The 19,263-nt window shown below is 35.3% G+C and overlaps 1 protein-coding gene across 1 annotated transcript; it reads left to right on the forward strand.

The window, feature by feature from the left end:
• Positions 1 to 4,014: 4,014 nt before the first annotated feature.
• On the forward strand, positions 4,015 to 19,232 carry LOC100724065 (aldo-keto reductase family 1 member C1-like). The gene is made up of 9 exons (XM_003462722.5): positions 4,015 to 4,208; positions 6,534 to 6,701; positions 8,391 to 8,507; positions 9,309 to 9,386; positions 9,783 to 9,905; positions 12,804 to 12,913; positions 13,200 to 13,365; positions 17,591 to 17,673; positions 18,994 to 19,232. Exons 1-9 carry the CDS (start codon positions 4,125 to 4,127, stop codon positions 19,034 to 19,036), a joined length of 972 nt encoding a protein of 323 aa, XP_003462770.1. The 5' UTR covers positions 4,015 to 4,124; the 3' UTR covers positions 19,037 to 19,232.
• Positions 19,233 to 19,263: the final 31 nt, after the last annotated feature.

A 19,263-nucleotide genomic window follows, 5' to 3' on the forward strand; every position in this document is an offset into this window, starting at 1 on the left:
AAACAAATATCACAATTATTCAGAAGCATGGACAGAATTCATGTTCAACTGAAATGACATCAATAATCACAGCTGCACTATCTCTTCTAATTTTTGCAATGAGACAGGATATTACTTTGTCTCCTGATTTTTGCCTTTTCACTCTTATATCCCCCAAATATTGCATAACAAGTATCCCACAATAACATCATCAAAGACTCCCCTGTGTGCACTGATTGCTGATTTTCCAGAGCCAGACATTCTTCCATTACCCCATAACTTCTGAGGGTCAGCCTATGGGTCCATTCTCCCCCACTGATGAAGATTTATATTTCCTGGCATTAGGTGGTGCCACTGCCATCGCAGGTTTGGTCTCCTTTCCTCTGTGACAGCCTCTCACATCATCATCTACCTTTCTCACAGATGGAGAGATGTGGTATTGTCAGCACCTTCTCTGGCATCTGATTCTTTACCCAGTACACATGCCCGAAGTGTGGGCCCACCTCTAGCCTGGACTCCTTGCTAAACTAGTGTCTCACCAAGTCAGATACAAGAGCTTCCTCTTTAAAGCCCTATGTAAGAAGACCTGGACTCTCATAGCACCCTTTGTACCAGCACTAGCATTCTTGTCACTACTCCGTAATTTTGGCGCTATTTGTTTAATCTTTTTGTCTGCTTTGTCTCCTCTTAGCTAGATTTTATTAAACTTCAGATGGTCACATAGATGCATTCTGCCATAGAGGTCTTGTCTGACTTCTGTCACTGCCCATTCGAACTCAAGAGTGACGATGCCCTTTACTGTTGGGTTCCTCTCACTGCCCCTATAGTTGGAGTGGTCATCATCTGTCTTCCCTAATGGAACTTAGGCTTATCTTTCAGAGCACAGAGTGAAACAGGAATTAGTAGGCAAGAGTTCAAAATCTACTGGACAGTGGCCACAAAGTGGAATAAAGAACCCCAAAATGGAGGTTGCTGAATCACCACCCTCAGTTGATGGTTGTGCCATGGCCTGAACTCCCTTCCACACTCCTTAATGATCCCTAAAAAGTGAGTTGACATGGCTGTCCTATTCAAAACCCCATTCCCGGCTAGAGGAATCTTCATTTTGTTACTTGTATATCTTTTCTTGCCTTTATACCTCTTAAATAAATGTGCTTGCACTCTGCCTCCTCTGTCCCAAGTTTCATTCATTTCATCTGTGTGTCACAGAGGGACTCAACCTCAGTGTTCCAGTGACAGTAGAAAAGGGTGTGTCACAATCAAATGGAAGATGTGAATACAGAAGCATGGGCCAGGTACTAAAAAATGCTGGGTGAATGGTTTTGCAGGTGGAGCAAGGAGCCTAAGATAAGCAGGGCATACTCACAGGCCAGGAAGGAGGTGAATCAGGATTTGTTTCTTAGTTTTCATTAAAGTGCTGGTCTCTGAACAAGCAGAGTTCACCATGGAAGCTTGCAGAGAGGCTACTTGGAATCACACAGTTTGTGGTATGTAGAACAGGGGAATCCTGCTGCTGTGCCTGGCTCTCTGACATGAGGATTTGGGCATATCACGCCACATCCTAGGAAAGCAAGTGGAATCCAGGGTTAGTGCAAGGCTTTATCCAGACAGACAGAGTGTTCTGTCCCAGATGATGAGCAAAGATGGTAATGAGCAGAAACTACTACCAGATAATAATAAAAAACCCATCATCCAAATGTGTATTTTAAAGAATGGGAGTATAGAAAGGTTAATTGTGAATGCAAAAGTAAAGAAAAAAAGGTAAAGGATGCAAGATGAGATTTATGGCACCGAACTAAAAGTGAGATAAAAGTGAGATAAAGTGTGGGCTTCCTCACCAGAAACTTCAATTCTTAAAAGTGTTATTCCTTTTTATAAGTAAACACATTTCTAAGATTACAAGGGCACTTTACAATTACATAGACTTTTATCTTTCAAAATGATAACCGTGACCTTTAGATACACTTTTTTTATTTTATCATATTACCATTAATGATTACATATTTTCTTTACTTCTAATACTTTAAGAATAATAAAGTCTGTCTTCTATTTCACGTTGTGCTACCTTTAATTAATTCCTCTATATCAAGGGACATTAGTTTACCAACTCTAAAATTCATAATAATGAAAAGATCATAGTTTACCGAATGTTGTAAATTATATCATAATTTAAGACATTTTTATGCTTTATTCTTTGTTGCATAAAGCTAAACAGAGTCATAAATTGCATATAATGCTTGCCTGATTTTTGGTGTCTTAATTATTGATAGTTTTTAAAAGTTACATAACAACCCTAAGTAAGTTATACAGTTTAATAAAATTAAACTATAATAAAGTTATATAATGCTATAATTATGTCAAAGTCTCTGTTTGTTTATTTGAAAATGATTTCCAGAATCTGTTAATCATTCTCCTCAACCATGTTGTGTGCTGTAGGAGTGTTTCTGCTGCACACTTGTACCCTCATCATCAATGAAAAGTCTGCTTGAAATCCCCTCCTCCAAAATTCACAAAATGTTTTATCTAGGAAAAAATTAAAAGAACCACAATTTGGTGGTCAGGGGTTGTGCAGAGAATAATTAGAATCTGGACATGAATTTTATAATGTTATTTTTATAATGGTCACCAGGAGTTAACACAAGAGAATGCAGGAAATTATCCACACCACCAAAACAGAATATTTAAGGCCTAAATCCCAAAGCAATGTCTCACACGAGTCCAGATGAAAACCCAGAGCTTGTGACAATACCTCCTATGAGTCCAACTGGAGGTCCAGAGCCCCCAGGCAGGAATCAGGCCATGCCAGGAAGGCCCAAACATCAGCAGTGGAAGCCAGAAGGTCCATGCCAGTGGAGTGAAGGAGCTGTGTTGGTGGGATGAGAGTTCTATGCTGGAGCTATGAAGTCACATTCACAGCAAGACCAGGGCTGTCCTGAAAGGTACCATAGCCATCCTCAGCGACACAGAGGCCCCAAGCTTCTCCGACAAGCATATTCAGGTACAGCCAGGAAGCTGGCATGACAGGGGCATCCTGGAGACCAAGCGGCACATGTCTTCCCCTGCAGAGTAAGGAAGCAACGCTCCATGTGAGGACCAAAGCTTCTCCAGGAGAACCAATGGCTCAAACAGCAACTCGTAGGAGAACCCACAATGCTTCAAAGCAATAATGCAATAATGCAACAACGTATTAATGCCTTAACACCTTCCTTCTTCTTCCCCACCTCTTTATTTATGCTGGCAAATTTCCTCAGGAGGCACATCTATGCTCAGTGACATGCTAATGTAATCCAGCTGCCATTAAATTGACCACCACTTCATAATTAATAACACATAATTTTCAAATTTTTAACTGGAGAGTGATTTTTAATTCATTAAATTTTTATTGTTGAGGCTCGGGATGTAGCTCAATGGCATAAACACCTGCCTTGCAAGCAGGTAGTCATGAGTTCAATCACCGGTACTGATAAAAAAGAAAAAGACAAAAAAAAAATTTATTGTTAAAGTGTGTCTGTGTGAGGGGTTTTTGTTAAGTAACGTGCTCAAGAAGTTATTCATTATGACAAAGTAAAAAAAAAAAAAAAAAAAAAAAAAAACAACCCTAAACACCAAGAAAATAGGCATTTGAATTTTCTAATCCAAATAATGTTTAGTAGGGGCCAGGAACTTGGCTCAGTGGCACAGCACCTGCCTGGTATGTGCAAGGGCATGAGTTTGATTCCTGGTTCTCTCTAAAAAAATGTACTGAGACAGATAATGTTTTGTAGGTTTTCAGTGTTACACTAGTATATGATAATATGTCAAAGATGGAACAGAAAAAATTTACATAAAGTAGTACTTTTTCAGTTAATAGTAATTCACTTAACAATTGCCTTTCAGAGGAAATAGCAAGCTGGTTCCAATTTTGTACTCAAATGTGAAGCACAGTTTTAATCTCACCACTCCCACAAGAACAACATTGCTCAATTTACTGTGATTACGTAAACAGCAAACAGGTAGTGCCTTTAATGATAACAGAAGCAATGTCAATTGATTTTTACTTTAAGCAGAAGATTGGCTGAGAGTATGCAGGAAGTTTGTCGCAATGGATTCTGGTTATAAATAACCTAGGAAAACGGAAGGGGAAAAACAAAACAAAGTAAGAAGCAATGGATTCCAAACATCAGCGTGTGAAACTGAGTGATGGCCACTTCATTCCTGCACTGGGATATGGCACCTATAAGCCTCAGGAGGTAACAGGAGCACTGCCGGGGGAGGGAATTAAAAAGAAAGTAACGTGGGAGGAATGGCTGACTTGGCAGGTCAGGTTGCTCAGTGCCTACATGATTCCAGGAGTCTTAACCAGGTTTTCTGTTTTTCTAAGTTAGATAATTTCCATGTGGTGCAGAGAAGATTATTATACCTTGCTCTGCATTGGGGGCTGGTTAAACTGTCTTCTGTTGATTATTCTGGGAAGTATTTATTTTCCTATATCACTTCGTTTGCCAGATGGGCAGGAAAGATAAAAATCTGCAGTCAGCACAACTGCTCCTAAGATTCTTTTCACAGTTATTTGATTCCAGTGAGGGTGTTTTATCTACTTTTATACTTTTGGAAATTTATATTTCCTCCCATGAAGACAAGATCTTGAGAAAGAGCATGATAAATGTGAATGGAAATGAGAAATATACAATAAGTAATAGGGAGTACTGCTGTTGGGATTTGGAGTAGTCATGATCACCTCAAGGTAAGTAGTAAACAGGGGTTAAACAGAGTTTCCAGTGTATTGTTCTCAACCGCTGAAAATTATTCTGAAGTTACAGCATAACATGATGACAGGAAAAACTGGCACCTAGTAAGAGTATATAAGAATCATAAGCTTTTCACTATGTAGGATGTATCTAAGCATAATGATAGAGATTGTCTTCTGTAATGAAGTTCACAAGTAGATAGTTCACTAGTTTTAAAGGAAAATTTTCCAGTATTATCCTCTGACCACTTAATTGGTTTACAAGAGACCAACTCCCTGACCTTTGAAGTCATAATTTTCCTTTTAATCGTACATGCAAATATTCAAAGAGCAATAATGCAGGCATGAACTAGAACTGGTTATTTTTAGGACCAAGAAGCATGTAATACTGAAAAGGAGCTAGGATACACCAAACAATGGAGCCTTTCTAAATCTCTGAGTTACCTTATACCCAGGAAATTCACAGCTGGAATGGGCACTGATGGTAGGGATCTAGGCTTTCCTTCACTGTAATTGTATTGCAAACTGAAGGTTTCTGAAATTCATTAAGTCAAAAAGCATGTATTTAATTTTTGTTTTTACCTCATAAGTTAACTTTGTTTTTTATTGGTATATGTTAAAATACATAAAAGTTAAATTCATCTAGGGGAAGGGCACATACAGTATGTGTATCACTGCTTTGTCATTTTTAATTTCAACTCATAGCCAAAAGTGGTACACAAGGCAACAATTCTAAATTTTACTTCAATCATGTCTACCCTAAAAAACATTTATGTTTGAATGGTTGAAAGATAATTCAATATCCCATGAAGAAGGTAATTTTTTATTTATGTCTATATATTTGGAGTACCCATTTTGTTAAGCCAGTCTTACTTTTTTCATATACTAAGACTGGATTGATAACATATAGCCATTCTCATTGTATTAAGGAATTCAAAAAAGAGTTAATCTGAGACACCACTATATATTCCAGTTGCCATTAACAACCTGGACCCAATGTGGCATCTAGGAACTTTGATTTCTTACCACTCAAAGCGTGTAATATTGGTGGCTGCTCCTAAAATGATAGACTGTGACTTTTATATAAACCCATTTTGCTTTACTATACTGGATCCTGATGTGTTTGAGCATGGGATGAATGTAAAACTCATCCATAAACAAATCTTAGGAAATATTTCCATATAGTCAAAAGCACTGGAGACAGTGTTTTTGATACAGGGTCAGAATTCAGTGTAGTGAGTATTTAATGTGTTATGTATCTTCACTTGTAAAAGACTTTTAGAAATGTACACAGTATTTGTTCTGTACTTTGTCCCATGCATTTTGCCCTCTGTGAATTTTACTTTATGACCTTACTATATAAATTATAATGAACAAAACCTGTACTCTGAGTTCTTTGATTTCTAGAACAGATTATCTCCTGAGATGCCACTGATATATTCAAATGGCCTGAGTCTAAGTTGATGCTTGAGATAATAAATTTTAGAAAGGCTCAGGGAAAAATGGATTTGGGCTTTGCTTCATTACTCCAGGTTAAGAAGTAACTCGAGGCATGAGTTGATTTTCTGAAGGTCATTGCTTCTGCTAATGAACTTAACAATTTTTATTTGCATGTTTACTTCTGTCTTATAGACAGAAGTTGGAAATTTGAAGTTCAGACAACTAGTCCTTTGTCACACAGTTAACAAGTCTGAGGAAGACTTTGGAATGCACTGTTTATTCCAATCTAGTGAACTATTATTGATTTTGCTTGCTGAGCCAAGAATTCTGAGCCAAGAATCATAATATGCACTGTATCTTACAAAGCTAAATTCCATTGCTGCTTTAGGTTCCTAACAGTAAAACCTTGGAGGGCACCAAATTGGCTATAGATGCTGGATTTCGCCATATTGATACTGCATATGCTTACCAAGTAGAAGAGGAGGTAGGACTGGCCATTAAAAGCAAGATTGCAGAAGGTCGTGTAAAGAGAGAAGATATATTCCTCACTTCTAAGGTATCTTGTATAAAGTGTTTGCTTTGCGAATTAACAAAATGTGATGTGCAGAAACAAAAATTAAATTATTAGATTCGTACTTCATTAAATGTGCTGTTGGTATAACTTTCATTCACATATAATTCATATATAAGATTTAGTACTAGAAACAGAGAAAGATTAGGACTTCATATTCTGGTCTATGAATTTATAATTTTAAAATCCCTTTATCAAGAATATCAACATCAGTGTGATTTTGTATAGGTTGTGGAATAGGCAAGAACTAAAATCAGATTATGGCTTTCCTACTCTCTTGAATGACTTTCTAAAATTTTTGATCATTATGAATTTCAATTTTTTCCTTTGTCAATACTGAGAACTAGTATAGAAGTTCTTATGTAGTAAGAAAGATATAACTAAACTGTCTTGTGTTCTTCCCAACACATATTGAAGTGTTGGGTGATGTTTCAGAGAATCAGCTCTTCAATTCATTGATTCTTTGTATTGTTTCCTTAGTCAGAGGTGCATTAATTTCTTCTCTGATCTTATTATTTCATCTCCCATAGAAGCTATGGGATTGACAAAATCCATAGGCAACGTCATACCAAATGGTCAAAACTTAAAGCTTTCACTCTAAAATTAGAAACAAAAAGAGGATGTCCACTATCACTACTTGTATTCAATATATTCAGAGCAATTTCCCAAGAGAAAGAAATAAAAGGAATAAGGATAGAAAAGGAGGAAGTTAAATTATCATTATTTTCAGATGATATGATATCAAGTCAACACTGAAAATTAGTAACATTCTTGTATACAAACAACAAACTCACCGAGAGAGAAATTAGATAAAGCACATTTTCCATAATAGCATGAAAAAAAGTGAAACACTTAGGAATCAATCTAAAGAAGGAAAAAAAGGTGTTTGCATTGAAAATTAAAGTACTCTGAAAAAGGAGGTTAAAGAGGATATCTGAGCACGTGGGTAGGAAGAACAAAGAGTAAAAATGGCTGTACTCTTAAAAGTAATACACAGATTTAATAAAATCCCAATCAAAATATCAATAGCATACCTCACAGAATTAGAAAAAACAATCCTAAAATTTGGAACCACAAGTTACTTAAAATAGCGAAAACAAAAAAAAAAATTTCTGAGCAACAAAAATAAGGCAAGTGATATCACAATGCCTGACCTGACATACTTCAAAGCTACTGTGATAAAAACAGCATGGTACTGGGGGAAAAAGAGGCCTAAGGGTCAATGCAACCAATTAAAAGATACAGAAACAACTCCAAACACACTCAGCCATCTGATCTTTAAGAAAGGAGCCAAAGACCTTCCCTGGAAGAAAGATAGTGTTTTTAACAGGAAAAAACTGGCTTTCTACATGCAGAAGATTTAAACTAGACACATGTGTCTCATACACTAAACTAAAATAAAAACGGATGAAAAATCTCAACATTAAAACAGAAACATGAAGTCTGCTGGAAAATAAAATAGGAAGAACTCTTGAAGACACATATGTGGGCAAAGAGGTTATGAAGAAAACCCCATTTGCATGGGAAATACTACAAAGAATCAACAATACTTTGTATAGAAAGACAAACCACCAACACAGTGAAGAGACAGAATGGCAAATTTTTTTCCAGGGGTTCCTCAAACAAAAGACAGATATTTAATTCAGCATAATTTCCATTTTTAAACATCTACAGCTTTGGTGTACTTGTCATCGACCAGAGATGGTCAAACCCAGCTTGGAAAGTTCGCTAAGAAAACTTGGTTTGGACTATGTTGACCTTTATCTCATTCACTACCCAGTGGCTATGAAGGTGAGCAGTTTGCATTGTGCAGTGTGGCTATCATTTTCATGGATGGCGGAGCACATTCTGTGTTACCCTTTGCCGTGATTTGTCTGTTTGTTCTGTAAGAGGGTCTTTTTGTGTATGACTTTTACTTTAACACTGTGACCAGTCTTTTAATTTTATGACACACAGTGTGTGAACTATCACTATCCTCTAATTTTTTTTGTGAAATGTTTATTTTCTCATATAAGAAGAAAAGTACTTTCTAGGTTTTCTTTATTAATATCTAATTGTATTATATTAAAACAAAGATGAATCCATCCCTTTATCTACATTTAACTGTTTAGGAGTTTCCTTGGTTAAATCCATCTTTAGCAAACCCTTAGTTGTTCATATCTGGGCCTCTCTTTCCCTTTGTATGCCCAAGTTTCCAGGTTGATGAAGAACACTGATCATTTTGCCAGAGTCAAGATTGCAGCTCCTTATTGCTGGAGATCAAGGCTGTCATGCTTGACTTTGCAATGAAAGAGATGAATACTCACAAATGTGTGCTGGGGAAAGGAAATTAATATAAGTCCATGACCCCTGCCCCCAGGACTTGCAAAAATATTGTCCATTATACATAGTGCTTATGTAAGATTATAGGAGAACCAAAGTACCCAACGGCATAACTCCACACAATCTTCAGTGTAAATACAAGTGTATGGATTGATGCTAAATTTATTTCATTGAGATCAAATGCGCCATAACTTAGATACATTTTAGCACTTTGCTAAGAGTTAGATGCAGATACCTGAGGAGATTACTGACATGATGTTTCCAATCCAGCCAGGAGAAGACCTTTTTCCAGCAGATGAAAAGGGAAAAACATTGTTGGATACAGGAGACATATGTGCCACATGGGAGGTGAGTACAAGGGAGAATTTATATCAGAGAATTTAATCGTCAAGTCATGCATCAACCCAGAAGAATGGTCCATAATACTCTTCTTCTAGATTGGTGGAGTGGATTTTCACACATTACATAGAAATACAATGGTGTGAAAAGAATGAACAGAATTGAGGACATTAATTATAACTATCTCTCTTTCAAATTCAGTAATGTCCCTAATTCCCAAAGAAGAATATAAGAAATATATTTCTGGCATTCAGGATCTTTTTCTCTTTTTGTCTTTCCACTTTTACCTTACCAACAATGAATTGCAAATAGAATCAATGCCACTTTTTCTAAGCAGTCGTGTGTTTCAGTTAGAGCGACATAGCAATTTGTACCAATGACATTTTATGATGCCCTGTTACCCAGGCCATGGAGAAGTGTAAGGATGCAGGATTGGCTAAATCCATTGGAGTTTCTAACTTTAACCGCAGACAGCTGGAGATGATATTGAATAAACCAGGACTCAAGTATAAGCCTGTCTGCAACCAGGTGAGTTCTACCAGTCTCCTCTCCATTCTTATTCATTTGCTGGTTTCTGTCCAACTGCCCAGGGTCCATTTGTGCAACCCCCACCCCTTCCTCATTTTACCTCTGTGGAATGGAAGTTTCTAAGAGCAATTTGTCACAGAGGACACAGAGGATCATCAATTGTATCTCTTCCTGGAAAAGTCTTAATGAAATTAGTGGGAAGATCTTAGTGTCCAATAGGCATAAAAGTCCAGTGCTGTTATAGATCTCAGAGGGAAGGTGCGCTCATCATGAAGCTATAAAGAATCACTGTGGATTGTTTTCTGAAGATGTTTTGCAGAGTGAAGTATAAGAAAGAAGACCATGAAATATGGAATGTATAGTTAACAAAGATAGATGGAAAATAAATTAGTGAGCAGGGTTTTGGGGGTTCTGGGCGTTCTGGTACAGATGACTTCTTATAATTTTTTTTGAATTCTTGTAATTTTGTTTGAAAGTTTTCTTTGGTAAATTTTATTTTATTGGTATACATTGTCACACATAATTATTACATTCAGTTTGGGGAATTAGTACATGTGTATAGCGTCTCAATTCTTTTACTGTTCACCCTTTTTCCCTGCCTCCCTATTTCTCTATCTCTTGGTCACTTTTCTTTTTACAAAACATCTATCTCCCTGATTTATACTTCCTTTATTTTGCTCTATGCTTTGTTTTTATTTTTGGTTTTACATAGAAGAGAAATCATGGTATATTTAAACTTGCTTGTCTGATTTACTTCACTTAACATTTGATCTCACTTTTTATCAGTGACTCAAGTTTATCCTTTATGGCAGAGTGTACTTCATTGTTCATAAATACTGTATTTTCCTTATCAGTTCTTATGTTTACAGACTTTATGACCAGAAATATAGCTACTAGATAAGTAAACTAGGGACCATGAAAATCATCCAAGTGTGACATATTTAGCAGTTTATAAGAATGGTGGATGTAAACTTTATTCAGAAACATGCCACATAATGTATACCTGAATATTTGCCTGATCACATCATAACCAGGTTTTTCTCCATGCTTTCTCTTTTCAAATCAACTATTTCAAATGATGAGTTCTGTGCTTTTTTTTTTAATAAATAATTTTATTTTTTGGTGAAATTGCATGTATAATGTAGAAGTTTTCAATTTGAAAGTAGAGCTTTTGATATTCATGAATGTATATAAAAATAACACACTGTGACTGTCAAATATAAAATTTAAAAGCTAAATATACTTTTAGTACACTTACATTATCGAAATATTTCAAATATTCAGAATAATTGAGACCAGAGTAATGAACACCAACATTATCTTACCCAGTTCAAAATGGTTGATGTTTTGCCACATGGTCAGATATTGATTTACATGGAAATGCCTGCATACAAATGTTTAGTTTTTTGTTTTTTTGTTTTTGTTTTTTTTTTTTTTCTGCATCTCTTCTAAGTGAATTTTAAGCTTGATATTTTGGAGACCCCAGAATATTCCTTTGGGCATGAAAGTATTATCTCGCATAAGTCACATAATTACCTGTTTACTAGTAAAGTCAAAGACATTAGCATACATTTCTCGTCTCATTTAAATGCAACAGGTGTTTGAATAGCCTAGTGACTTAAGAAAAATCTCCTGTAGTTCTTATCTTTATAAAAGATCCAACTGTTTCGTTCATTGATTTGTGTAATGTGGTATAATCAGATTATTGTCTTTTAATGTCAGTAAATTGATTGCATGTTGCCACCTTCCACCAACTGAAACATGAATTTGAGATCTTCATTGCATTAAGCTGGTATTTGCCACACAATAATCTCAGTGTGTTACGTTGTTCAATGGTACTCCAACAAAACACACATAATCACGGGTCCTCCCCACTATTCATGCTGCCTCTTTGATCACTTGGTTGAATATTTGTTGGTGATTTCTTCTTTGTGAGTATATTTTCTGCTATTATAATTATTAGTGTTTTGTAACAGTCAACAGTTTCAATTCAAAATCAGTTTTTATACGAGTGTACATTCATCACTTCTGTTAGAATTAGATGTTTCAGTAGAATTTATGAATAATTAATTTCATTTTAGCAAATACATTACCTTTCTTACATGGTGAAAACCAGTTTAATTGCATATTTTCTTGTGTGAAACCATTAAATTGCAATTATTTCTGAAGGATAGTGTAAACAAGAATACTGTTCCCTTTATTATCGAAGTTCAGAGAGAAGTTGCAATAATAACTACATCAACAAAAAATATTTTTTCTCTTTTTCTTCCTATGGTCTACATATTTGGATTCAAGAATTTTCACTTACTTGGTGTGTTATAATAAATTTTACACATTAGTGCTTTTAACACACAAATCTTCTGAAATGTTATAGGTAGGGTGCCTACCAAACTGGCTTTTTTTTTATCCTTTTAATATATGCTTATGATGCTTTGATCAATTTCTTGGCTTTTAATTAAGTTTGATTTCCAAACATTAAAGATTTGATTGTCCAAGGTCAAGAATTTGCAGTGTTTTTTTTTTTTTAAGATATAAAAGGTCGTTAATGTTTGCACACCTGGTTCATCTCAGTAAAGTTATTTTTGTTTTTTGATCCATCCTCACAGAAAATATGTTAAGGCTGGGGTTCTAGCTCAGCAGCACAGTGCCTGCCTGGGAAGCACATGGTTCTGAGTTTGATTTCCCATACAAACAAACAAACAAACAAAAAAGATAGAAAAAGAAAAAAGATTTTTAAAGAAAAATTTAAAGATTTTTAAAGAAAAAACATCACATTGAAGTTTTCTATTCAAATAAAATGTTGCACAATTTTCTTATCAAAATTTATTTACTATTAGATTCTTCCTTTCCTTTGACATTAGGTTTTCATGTGATCCATTTCTGCCTGTCCTTCTACAGGTGGAATGCCATCTTTATCTCAACCAGAGAAAACTGCTGGATTTCTGCAAGGCTAAAGATATTGTGTTGGTTGCTTATTGTGCTCTAGGATCTCAACGAGAAAAACGATGGTAATAATGAGAATAGAAATATAAAAAGACCCTGCTGGTTAAAAAAAAAAAAAAAAAATAGAACTCCTTTTATACTTTCTGTCATCTGGGGTCCACTGTCTTAGGAAGAGAGAGTAATTAACATTTCTTAAAGTGAATAGAAACTTGCAATACCCATGTGGCAACTTTGCTGAGTGCATTTGAGGGTGACCCTTGATCTAGACTGGGCTCCGTAATCTGTGGAAGCAGCCTCCCAATAAACCAAGTTTTCACTCTGGGTATTTGCCATTTCTGCCCTCCCTTCCAGGGTAGACCCGAGTGCTCCAGTTCTCTTGGAAGATCCAGTTCTTTGCGCTGTGGCAAAAAAACACCAGCGATCTCCAGCCCAGGTTGCCCTGAGATACCAACTGCAGCGTGGGGTTGTGGTTTTGGCTCAGAGTTTCAAGGAGAAGGAGATAAAAGAGAACGTGCAGGTGATGGTGGGGCCATGGGCATCAGAGCTTACTCAGCATTCTTCACATGTGTGCACCTTGGAAAACTCTCAGGACAGTTTTGGATAGTTATATTACCAGCATTTCCCATGCATAGGAGATTTCAGAAGTGATTGATTAGTGTTTTATCCTCCTATATTACAAGACAGATAGCAGATTCAGTGAGAGGATTTCATAGAGCATGGCTACTTTGGCTTCAGCATTAAACCAGCTGTGTCCCATCCATCTTGGGGGAAGTGACATCTTCTTTTTGTTTTTCTAAATGCCTGATTTGTGTTGTTTTCTTCATTCTACAAATCATTGTATTTTGCTTTCATTTCCTGGAGCACGCACCCATTTTAATATTCATGAATTTATTCACTTTGAGTTTCACTTTATGTTCTGATCATTTAAGATGATTGATTTTCTTTTTATTGTCATTTAGAATGTTTCTTCTCATATAACCTAGGGTAGCTGGAAAACAAACCACTTCAAATATTGAAGTTTAACGTATAAAACACTTGTTTGGCATGATTCTCTTGCTCAACGTGAAGTCTTCAAATGTGTTCTGTCTACTAACTGTTCACATTCATTTTCAATGAACTTTGCTACATTTACAGGTTACTGCAAGGTTGTGGTGGTTCAGGATGTTTGTCAGGGTATTGCGTTGGGTACTTCCACTGTCCTTGTGTGGAGTACCTCAGTTGTCCTCAATGTGATTTTTACCTATTTTCCATAAAGTCTAACCTTGATTTTAGCACATAGATCTGTCCCATGGCAGTGAATAGAAACTTGCAAACCCTTTCCATGCATAAGCTCAGATCTGAAATGGCATTGCTTCTGCCAATTTCTAGTGCACAGTGTGCAATACAAAGGACACAGAAGACTCCATCACTGAGGAAATAAGAAATCTCTTATTTGTGGCAGATTGTATAAATTCATGGAACAAACAATTTGGAGTCTGAGAGATGTAAATTATTTAGTTTTTTTCATAATCAATTTAATACACCCACATATTCCAGATGTTCCTTGTTTTCAAGACTTGGAGGCATTTATTGTAATGTGATCTCCATGGGCCAGGAATATAGCTCAGTGACACAGCACCTTCCTGGCAAGGTTATGAGTTTGATTCCAGTACAAAAAAAAAAAAAAAAAGAATGTGAAATGTCATCTCCAAAATTAGCTCAGATTTTCATTCTAATTATGGTGAATTTTCATGAACCTACTCTCCTGCTTTTAATTTGTCATCATTTTGTGTTGTGTCTTTTACAATACAATAGTATTTCAGTTTATTAATTTTTTAAAATGTTACAGTGCTCTATAGCCAAATTAATGTCCAATCCAAATTCATTTTTATAAAATTATATGAAAAGTGATCCAAGTATACTTATATAAACATTTAAGTGGCGCTCTAAATTTCCCAGACATGTCTTCTTGCATCAATTGTCTTATTAGTCTTCATATTATCATATTTATTTTGGAAAATTACATTTGCTGTGCAGAACAACAGAATTTTTCATTTGCTTTCTTGTTTAAAATTTTTAAGCTATTTTTTACTGTTTTGGTTATATGAAGTTTAAAATCACATACATATTCAAAAATTAAATCTTTATGCTTTTGATTGACATGACATTGAAACTATTAGTCAATTTCGAAGGAACTGGCTTTTTGAAATACTTGAGGATTCTAATTCATGATTTTAATACAAATTTTCAGTTATTTCGGTGCTCTTGGAAATATTTGAATTAGTTTCATAACTTTCTCTAACACATTACTATACATTCCCAATGTGATGTAGTTAAGCCTAGATTAGTAAGAACTTTTAATCATCTGTCCATAATTTAATCATTTATGTTATGGAAATTTTCATGTTTATTGAGATGTTCACTTATGCTATGAATGCCTCTAACTTAAATTTTTTTTGTGGTTAAATTATTGACCGGCTCTATCTTTTGATACAAGTATATTATGCAATTACAAAGGGTTGAAGGGAAAAAAGATTAAAAGATGCCACTTTTACACAATTTTAACAATTTAAACTCAGTTTTTGTGTTTAAAATGGTTCAAATTCAGACAAAATCTTCATAAACCTGAGTTTCTTGACATTGGTACATAAAGAATTAGTATTTGAAAAACTCCTAAATTAATTATAAGAAGATGAGAAAACACCTTTTACTTGTCACTAGGTATAGATTCAACTGTACTCATGAAACTTACTGAAATGCATACTTTTCATGCTTTTCTTTGGAACAGACTCTTCTGAATGACTTAAGTATAAATGCTATAATCTAGGTCGTGTCAGTTGTACTTCTTTCTTGCCTTTTTTCTTTTAAGCTTTTGTTTGCTTTTTAAAAATTATAATTTGTATATTTTAATTGCAAAAGTAGTGGGATTCACTGTGATTTCCCCACATATGTCTACTGTAACTATCAGGGTTTTACAAGAGACACAGAAAACACACACACACACACACACACACACACACACACACACACACAGTTATTCAAATATATAAGCATTTACAAGACTTGCCTAGGATGGTCACCCACATAGTTGGAAGAGAAAGTGAGCAGATGGCGTCTGTGACAGAAGGCAATGAGTCTGTGCTGGTAGGCTTAAGCGTGCAAGGCAGAAGCCAAAGTCTCTGTGCTAGAAGCCATGAGGCAATGTCTAAGCTGCAGGCAAAGACTGAAGCTCTTCAAACAGAAGCCTGTCCCTCATGTCGCTTTTATAATGACTGATGACAAACTGCCCCATGGTGGGCCCTCTGCACCCTCGGTTGCAGAACAGATGAGCCAACTTAGTTAAGCTTCTAAACTTAAGAAAGCAAATATCACTTTGATGTGAAGATTTCATTTCCTGCAGCTACATACTAAATATAGAATTCTTGATCATGTGATATATTCTATTTTTTATTTTGTTTGATGGTACAATTTAGATCCACACAATAGTCATATTCATCATAGAGAATCTGTGCTTGTACAAGACACAGCTTGACTCCTCTTTTGTTCCCAGTCCCCTCCCTGCTTTGACTCTGTCTTTGCCTTATTTGCAAAGATTCATTTACATTTTGTCTTTCTTTTATTTTTCCCTTCTTTCCTTTTCACCTCACTGCTCCCTAGTTTCCCTTCCCATTTGTTTCTCTGGTGTGAGAAACAAAACTGTAAGGACCAACAATGCAGTATTTACTTCCTCCATTTATTTCACTTAAGTGTATAGTTTCAAGGAGCATCCATTCATCAAGCATTATCTCAAGCTTATCCTTATTTATGGCTGAGTAGTGCATTGCATTAAAAAGCCACACCATTTTATATTCAGTTCTTGGTTGACGCACTTTTGGGTTGTGGCCAAGATTTAGTTATTACAAACTGTGCTGCTATAAACATTGATGAGTATATATCACCAATGTGAAACAATGTTTTTAATTTTTTTGCAAAGATATCCACAAGAGGAATAGCTGGGTCAAATGAGATCTGTAATCCTAGTTTTTTACGGAGTCTCTACTATCAGTCAGTACACTGATTTCCACCAGTCTACACTCCCATCAACAGTGGAGAAGGGTTTCTTTTTCTCTACAGCCCCTCTAGCATTTGTTATGGGATGATTCTTGATGACAGCCATTCATTCTGGAGTAAGATGGAATCTGAGTGTTGTTTTAATTCACATCTCTCAAATGAACAGTGATGTTGAACATTTTTTTTTTTTTTTTTGCCATTTGTGTTTCTTCCTTTAAGAAATGTGTATTAACTTCAGATGCCCATTTTTGGATTACATCTTGAAGGGTTTATTTTTGGGGGGTCTGACTTTTTTCAATTCTTTCTTATGCTCCAGATATCTCTGGTCTGAAGAATAACTGGCTGAATTTTTTTTTTCCCACTGTGTAGGTTCTCTTTTCACTCTACTGATAATTTTCTTTTATATTCAAAACTTTTAAATAAGATGAGATCCCAGCTGTTGATTCTTTGTAGTATTTCCCATGTGACTGAGGTTTTGTTATTTCTAGCATCTTTAATTATGGCCATTTTGACTGGAGTGAGATGGTATCTCATAGTGGATATGGTCTGCATGTCTATGGTAATTATGAAAATAAGCTTTTCAGAATGTGTATTTTGGTCATTCACATGTTTTCTCTTAAGAAGCAATTCGTTTTCCTTCTTATTCTCTTGAATTTTCATTATTGGCAAATATTCAGTTTAAATACACTGAAATCTTTCTACTTGTGTGATAGGTCTTTGAATTCCAGTTGACTTCTGAAGACATGAAAAACCTAGATGGTCAGGACAGAAATTTTCGATATGCTTCTGCTGACTTGTAAGTACCTTCAAACCCCATCTGTTATCTCATCTACTTTAGCATCAGATCTGTCCTTTTCATGCAGTGATGCCAAATCTTTGAAAGACTAAGTCCCAATCTGTAACTCAGATCCCACTTACTTATTGAAATTTCCAACACTACAATTAAGCCTGAATACTGTTGTTTTAATTTAGACATAGCTCTGTATTAACATCTTTTGTCTTAAGAGTAAAACACAATTATATGGGTGCCATAGGTTCTCCATCACTGCTGTAGTATGTTTGTTCACACCCCAAGCATTGCATTTCCCTCTCCAAAGGTTACAATTGAGGCAGTGATGGGAATACTTCATTTCAAGTTTCTAAAATAGAGATATCTGAAGGCAGAAGGTAAAGTAGTTAGAGAAATTCAAAAACAAGGAAAATGTGTGCAGAAATACTGCACTGCTGAAAAAATGCATAGTTATCATTAGGCCTTTACTCTTCCTTCAGCCTCTAGAGTTTAGGATAAAATATGTTTCCTATCTTCCCTTGGGAATTTTAATTTTTATGTTTGAAGGATGAATCAATAGTCCATAATTACATGTGCTGAATAATCACAAATACGTGATTATCATTGAAAATATTAGTTCAGTGTAGAGACATGCAAAGGACAATGTAGGAACAAGTGTTCAACAAAGTAAACAAAGTGAATCAATAAATATTGTCCCTTATAAGATATTTTAATGAGTAATGGATTGCTATCACTTTATATTTTGTGTTATTTTTAAAATATAAAGATTATATTCTAAGTTTGTTAGAAATAGAACACTATTTTATAGATTATTATTATGACTTTTTAAAGTAACTGAATCTAAGAAATATTTTGTGGAGTTTGTTGTGAGTAAATAAAAAGTGGATTAGTAAAATGGGAGTGAAGTTTCTAACAATAAGTACTGCATCCAGAAATACATTTTCTGCTAGTGAGCATTAGTGCTAGTCCTCAAAGTAAGGATGGCATAATCACCATTTTCATTGAAAATTTGAAGTGAGAGCATTTCCTTTTTTTCTTTTTTTGCACTGACAGATTTAGCTATGAATGGAGAAGGGAAAATATATCAATGACTTTCTCTGTGTTTTCTCTATGTTGAGTTATATTTTAGAAATATAATTTGGATAATATTGTTCAGAATTTTTAAAATTGCTGCAAATGTTCATGAAAGTACAAAATGTTCATTAAAGGCAGTGAGGAAACCAAATGATTAACATCAACTTAATGGCATATCCTTGTGTTGTGCTGCTTTATACAAGTAAAGACGGATTCATCAAGACTCTATTACTTGTCTTTTTAAAATTTCAGTCTCGCTGATGACCCTAAGTACCCATTTTCTGATGAATATTAATATGGATGTGGTTCTCGTGACTTCTGTTGGATCTACCTGGGTGTGGACAATGGTGAAGGAAAATCACAGATGCTGCTGTTTGAACGTATCACTTCTCAAACTGTATTTGTTAAGAACTCACAGTTACCTAATCCTCACTCCTTACACTCACAAGAGAATGCAATAAATATCAGAAAGTTTTCGAAAAAATATGAAAGTTTTCTCTAAAAACACTTTTCATTTTCTTT

Source organism: Cavia porcellus, unplaced genomic scaffold (genome assembly GCF_034190915.1).
Source record: "Cavia porcellus strain 051 isolate PalLab524CR breed Dunkin Hartley unplaced genomic scaffold, mCavPor4.1 scaffold_27, whole genome shotgun sequence".
NCBI classification, from domain to species: domain Eukaryota; kingdom Metazoa; phylum Chordata; class Mammalia; order Rodentia; family Caviidae; genus Cavia; species Cavia porcellus.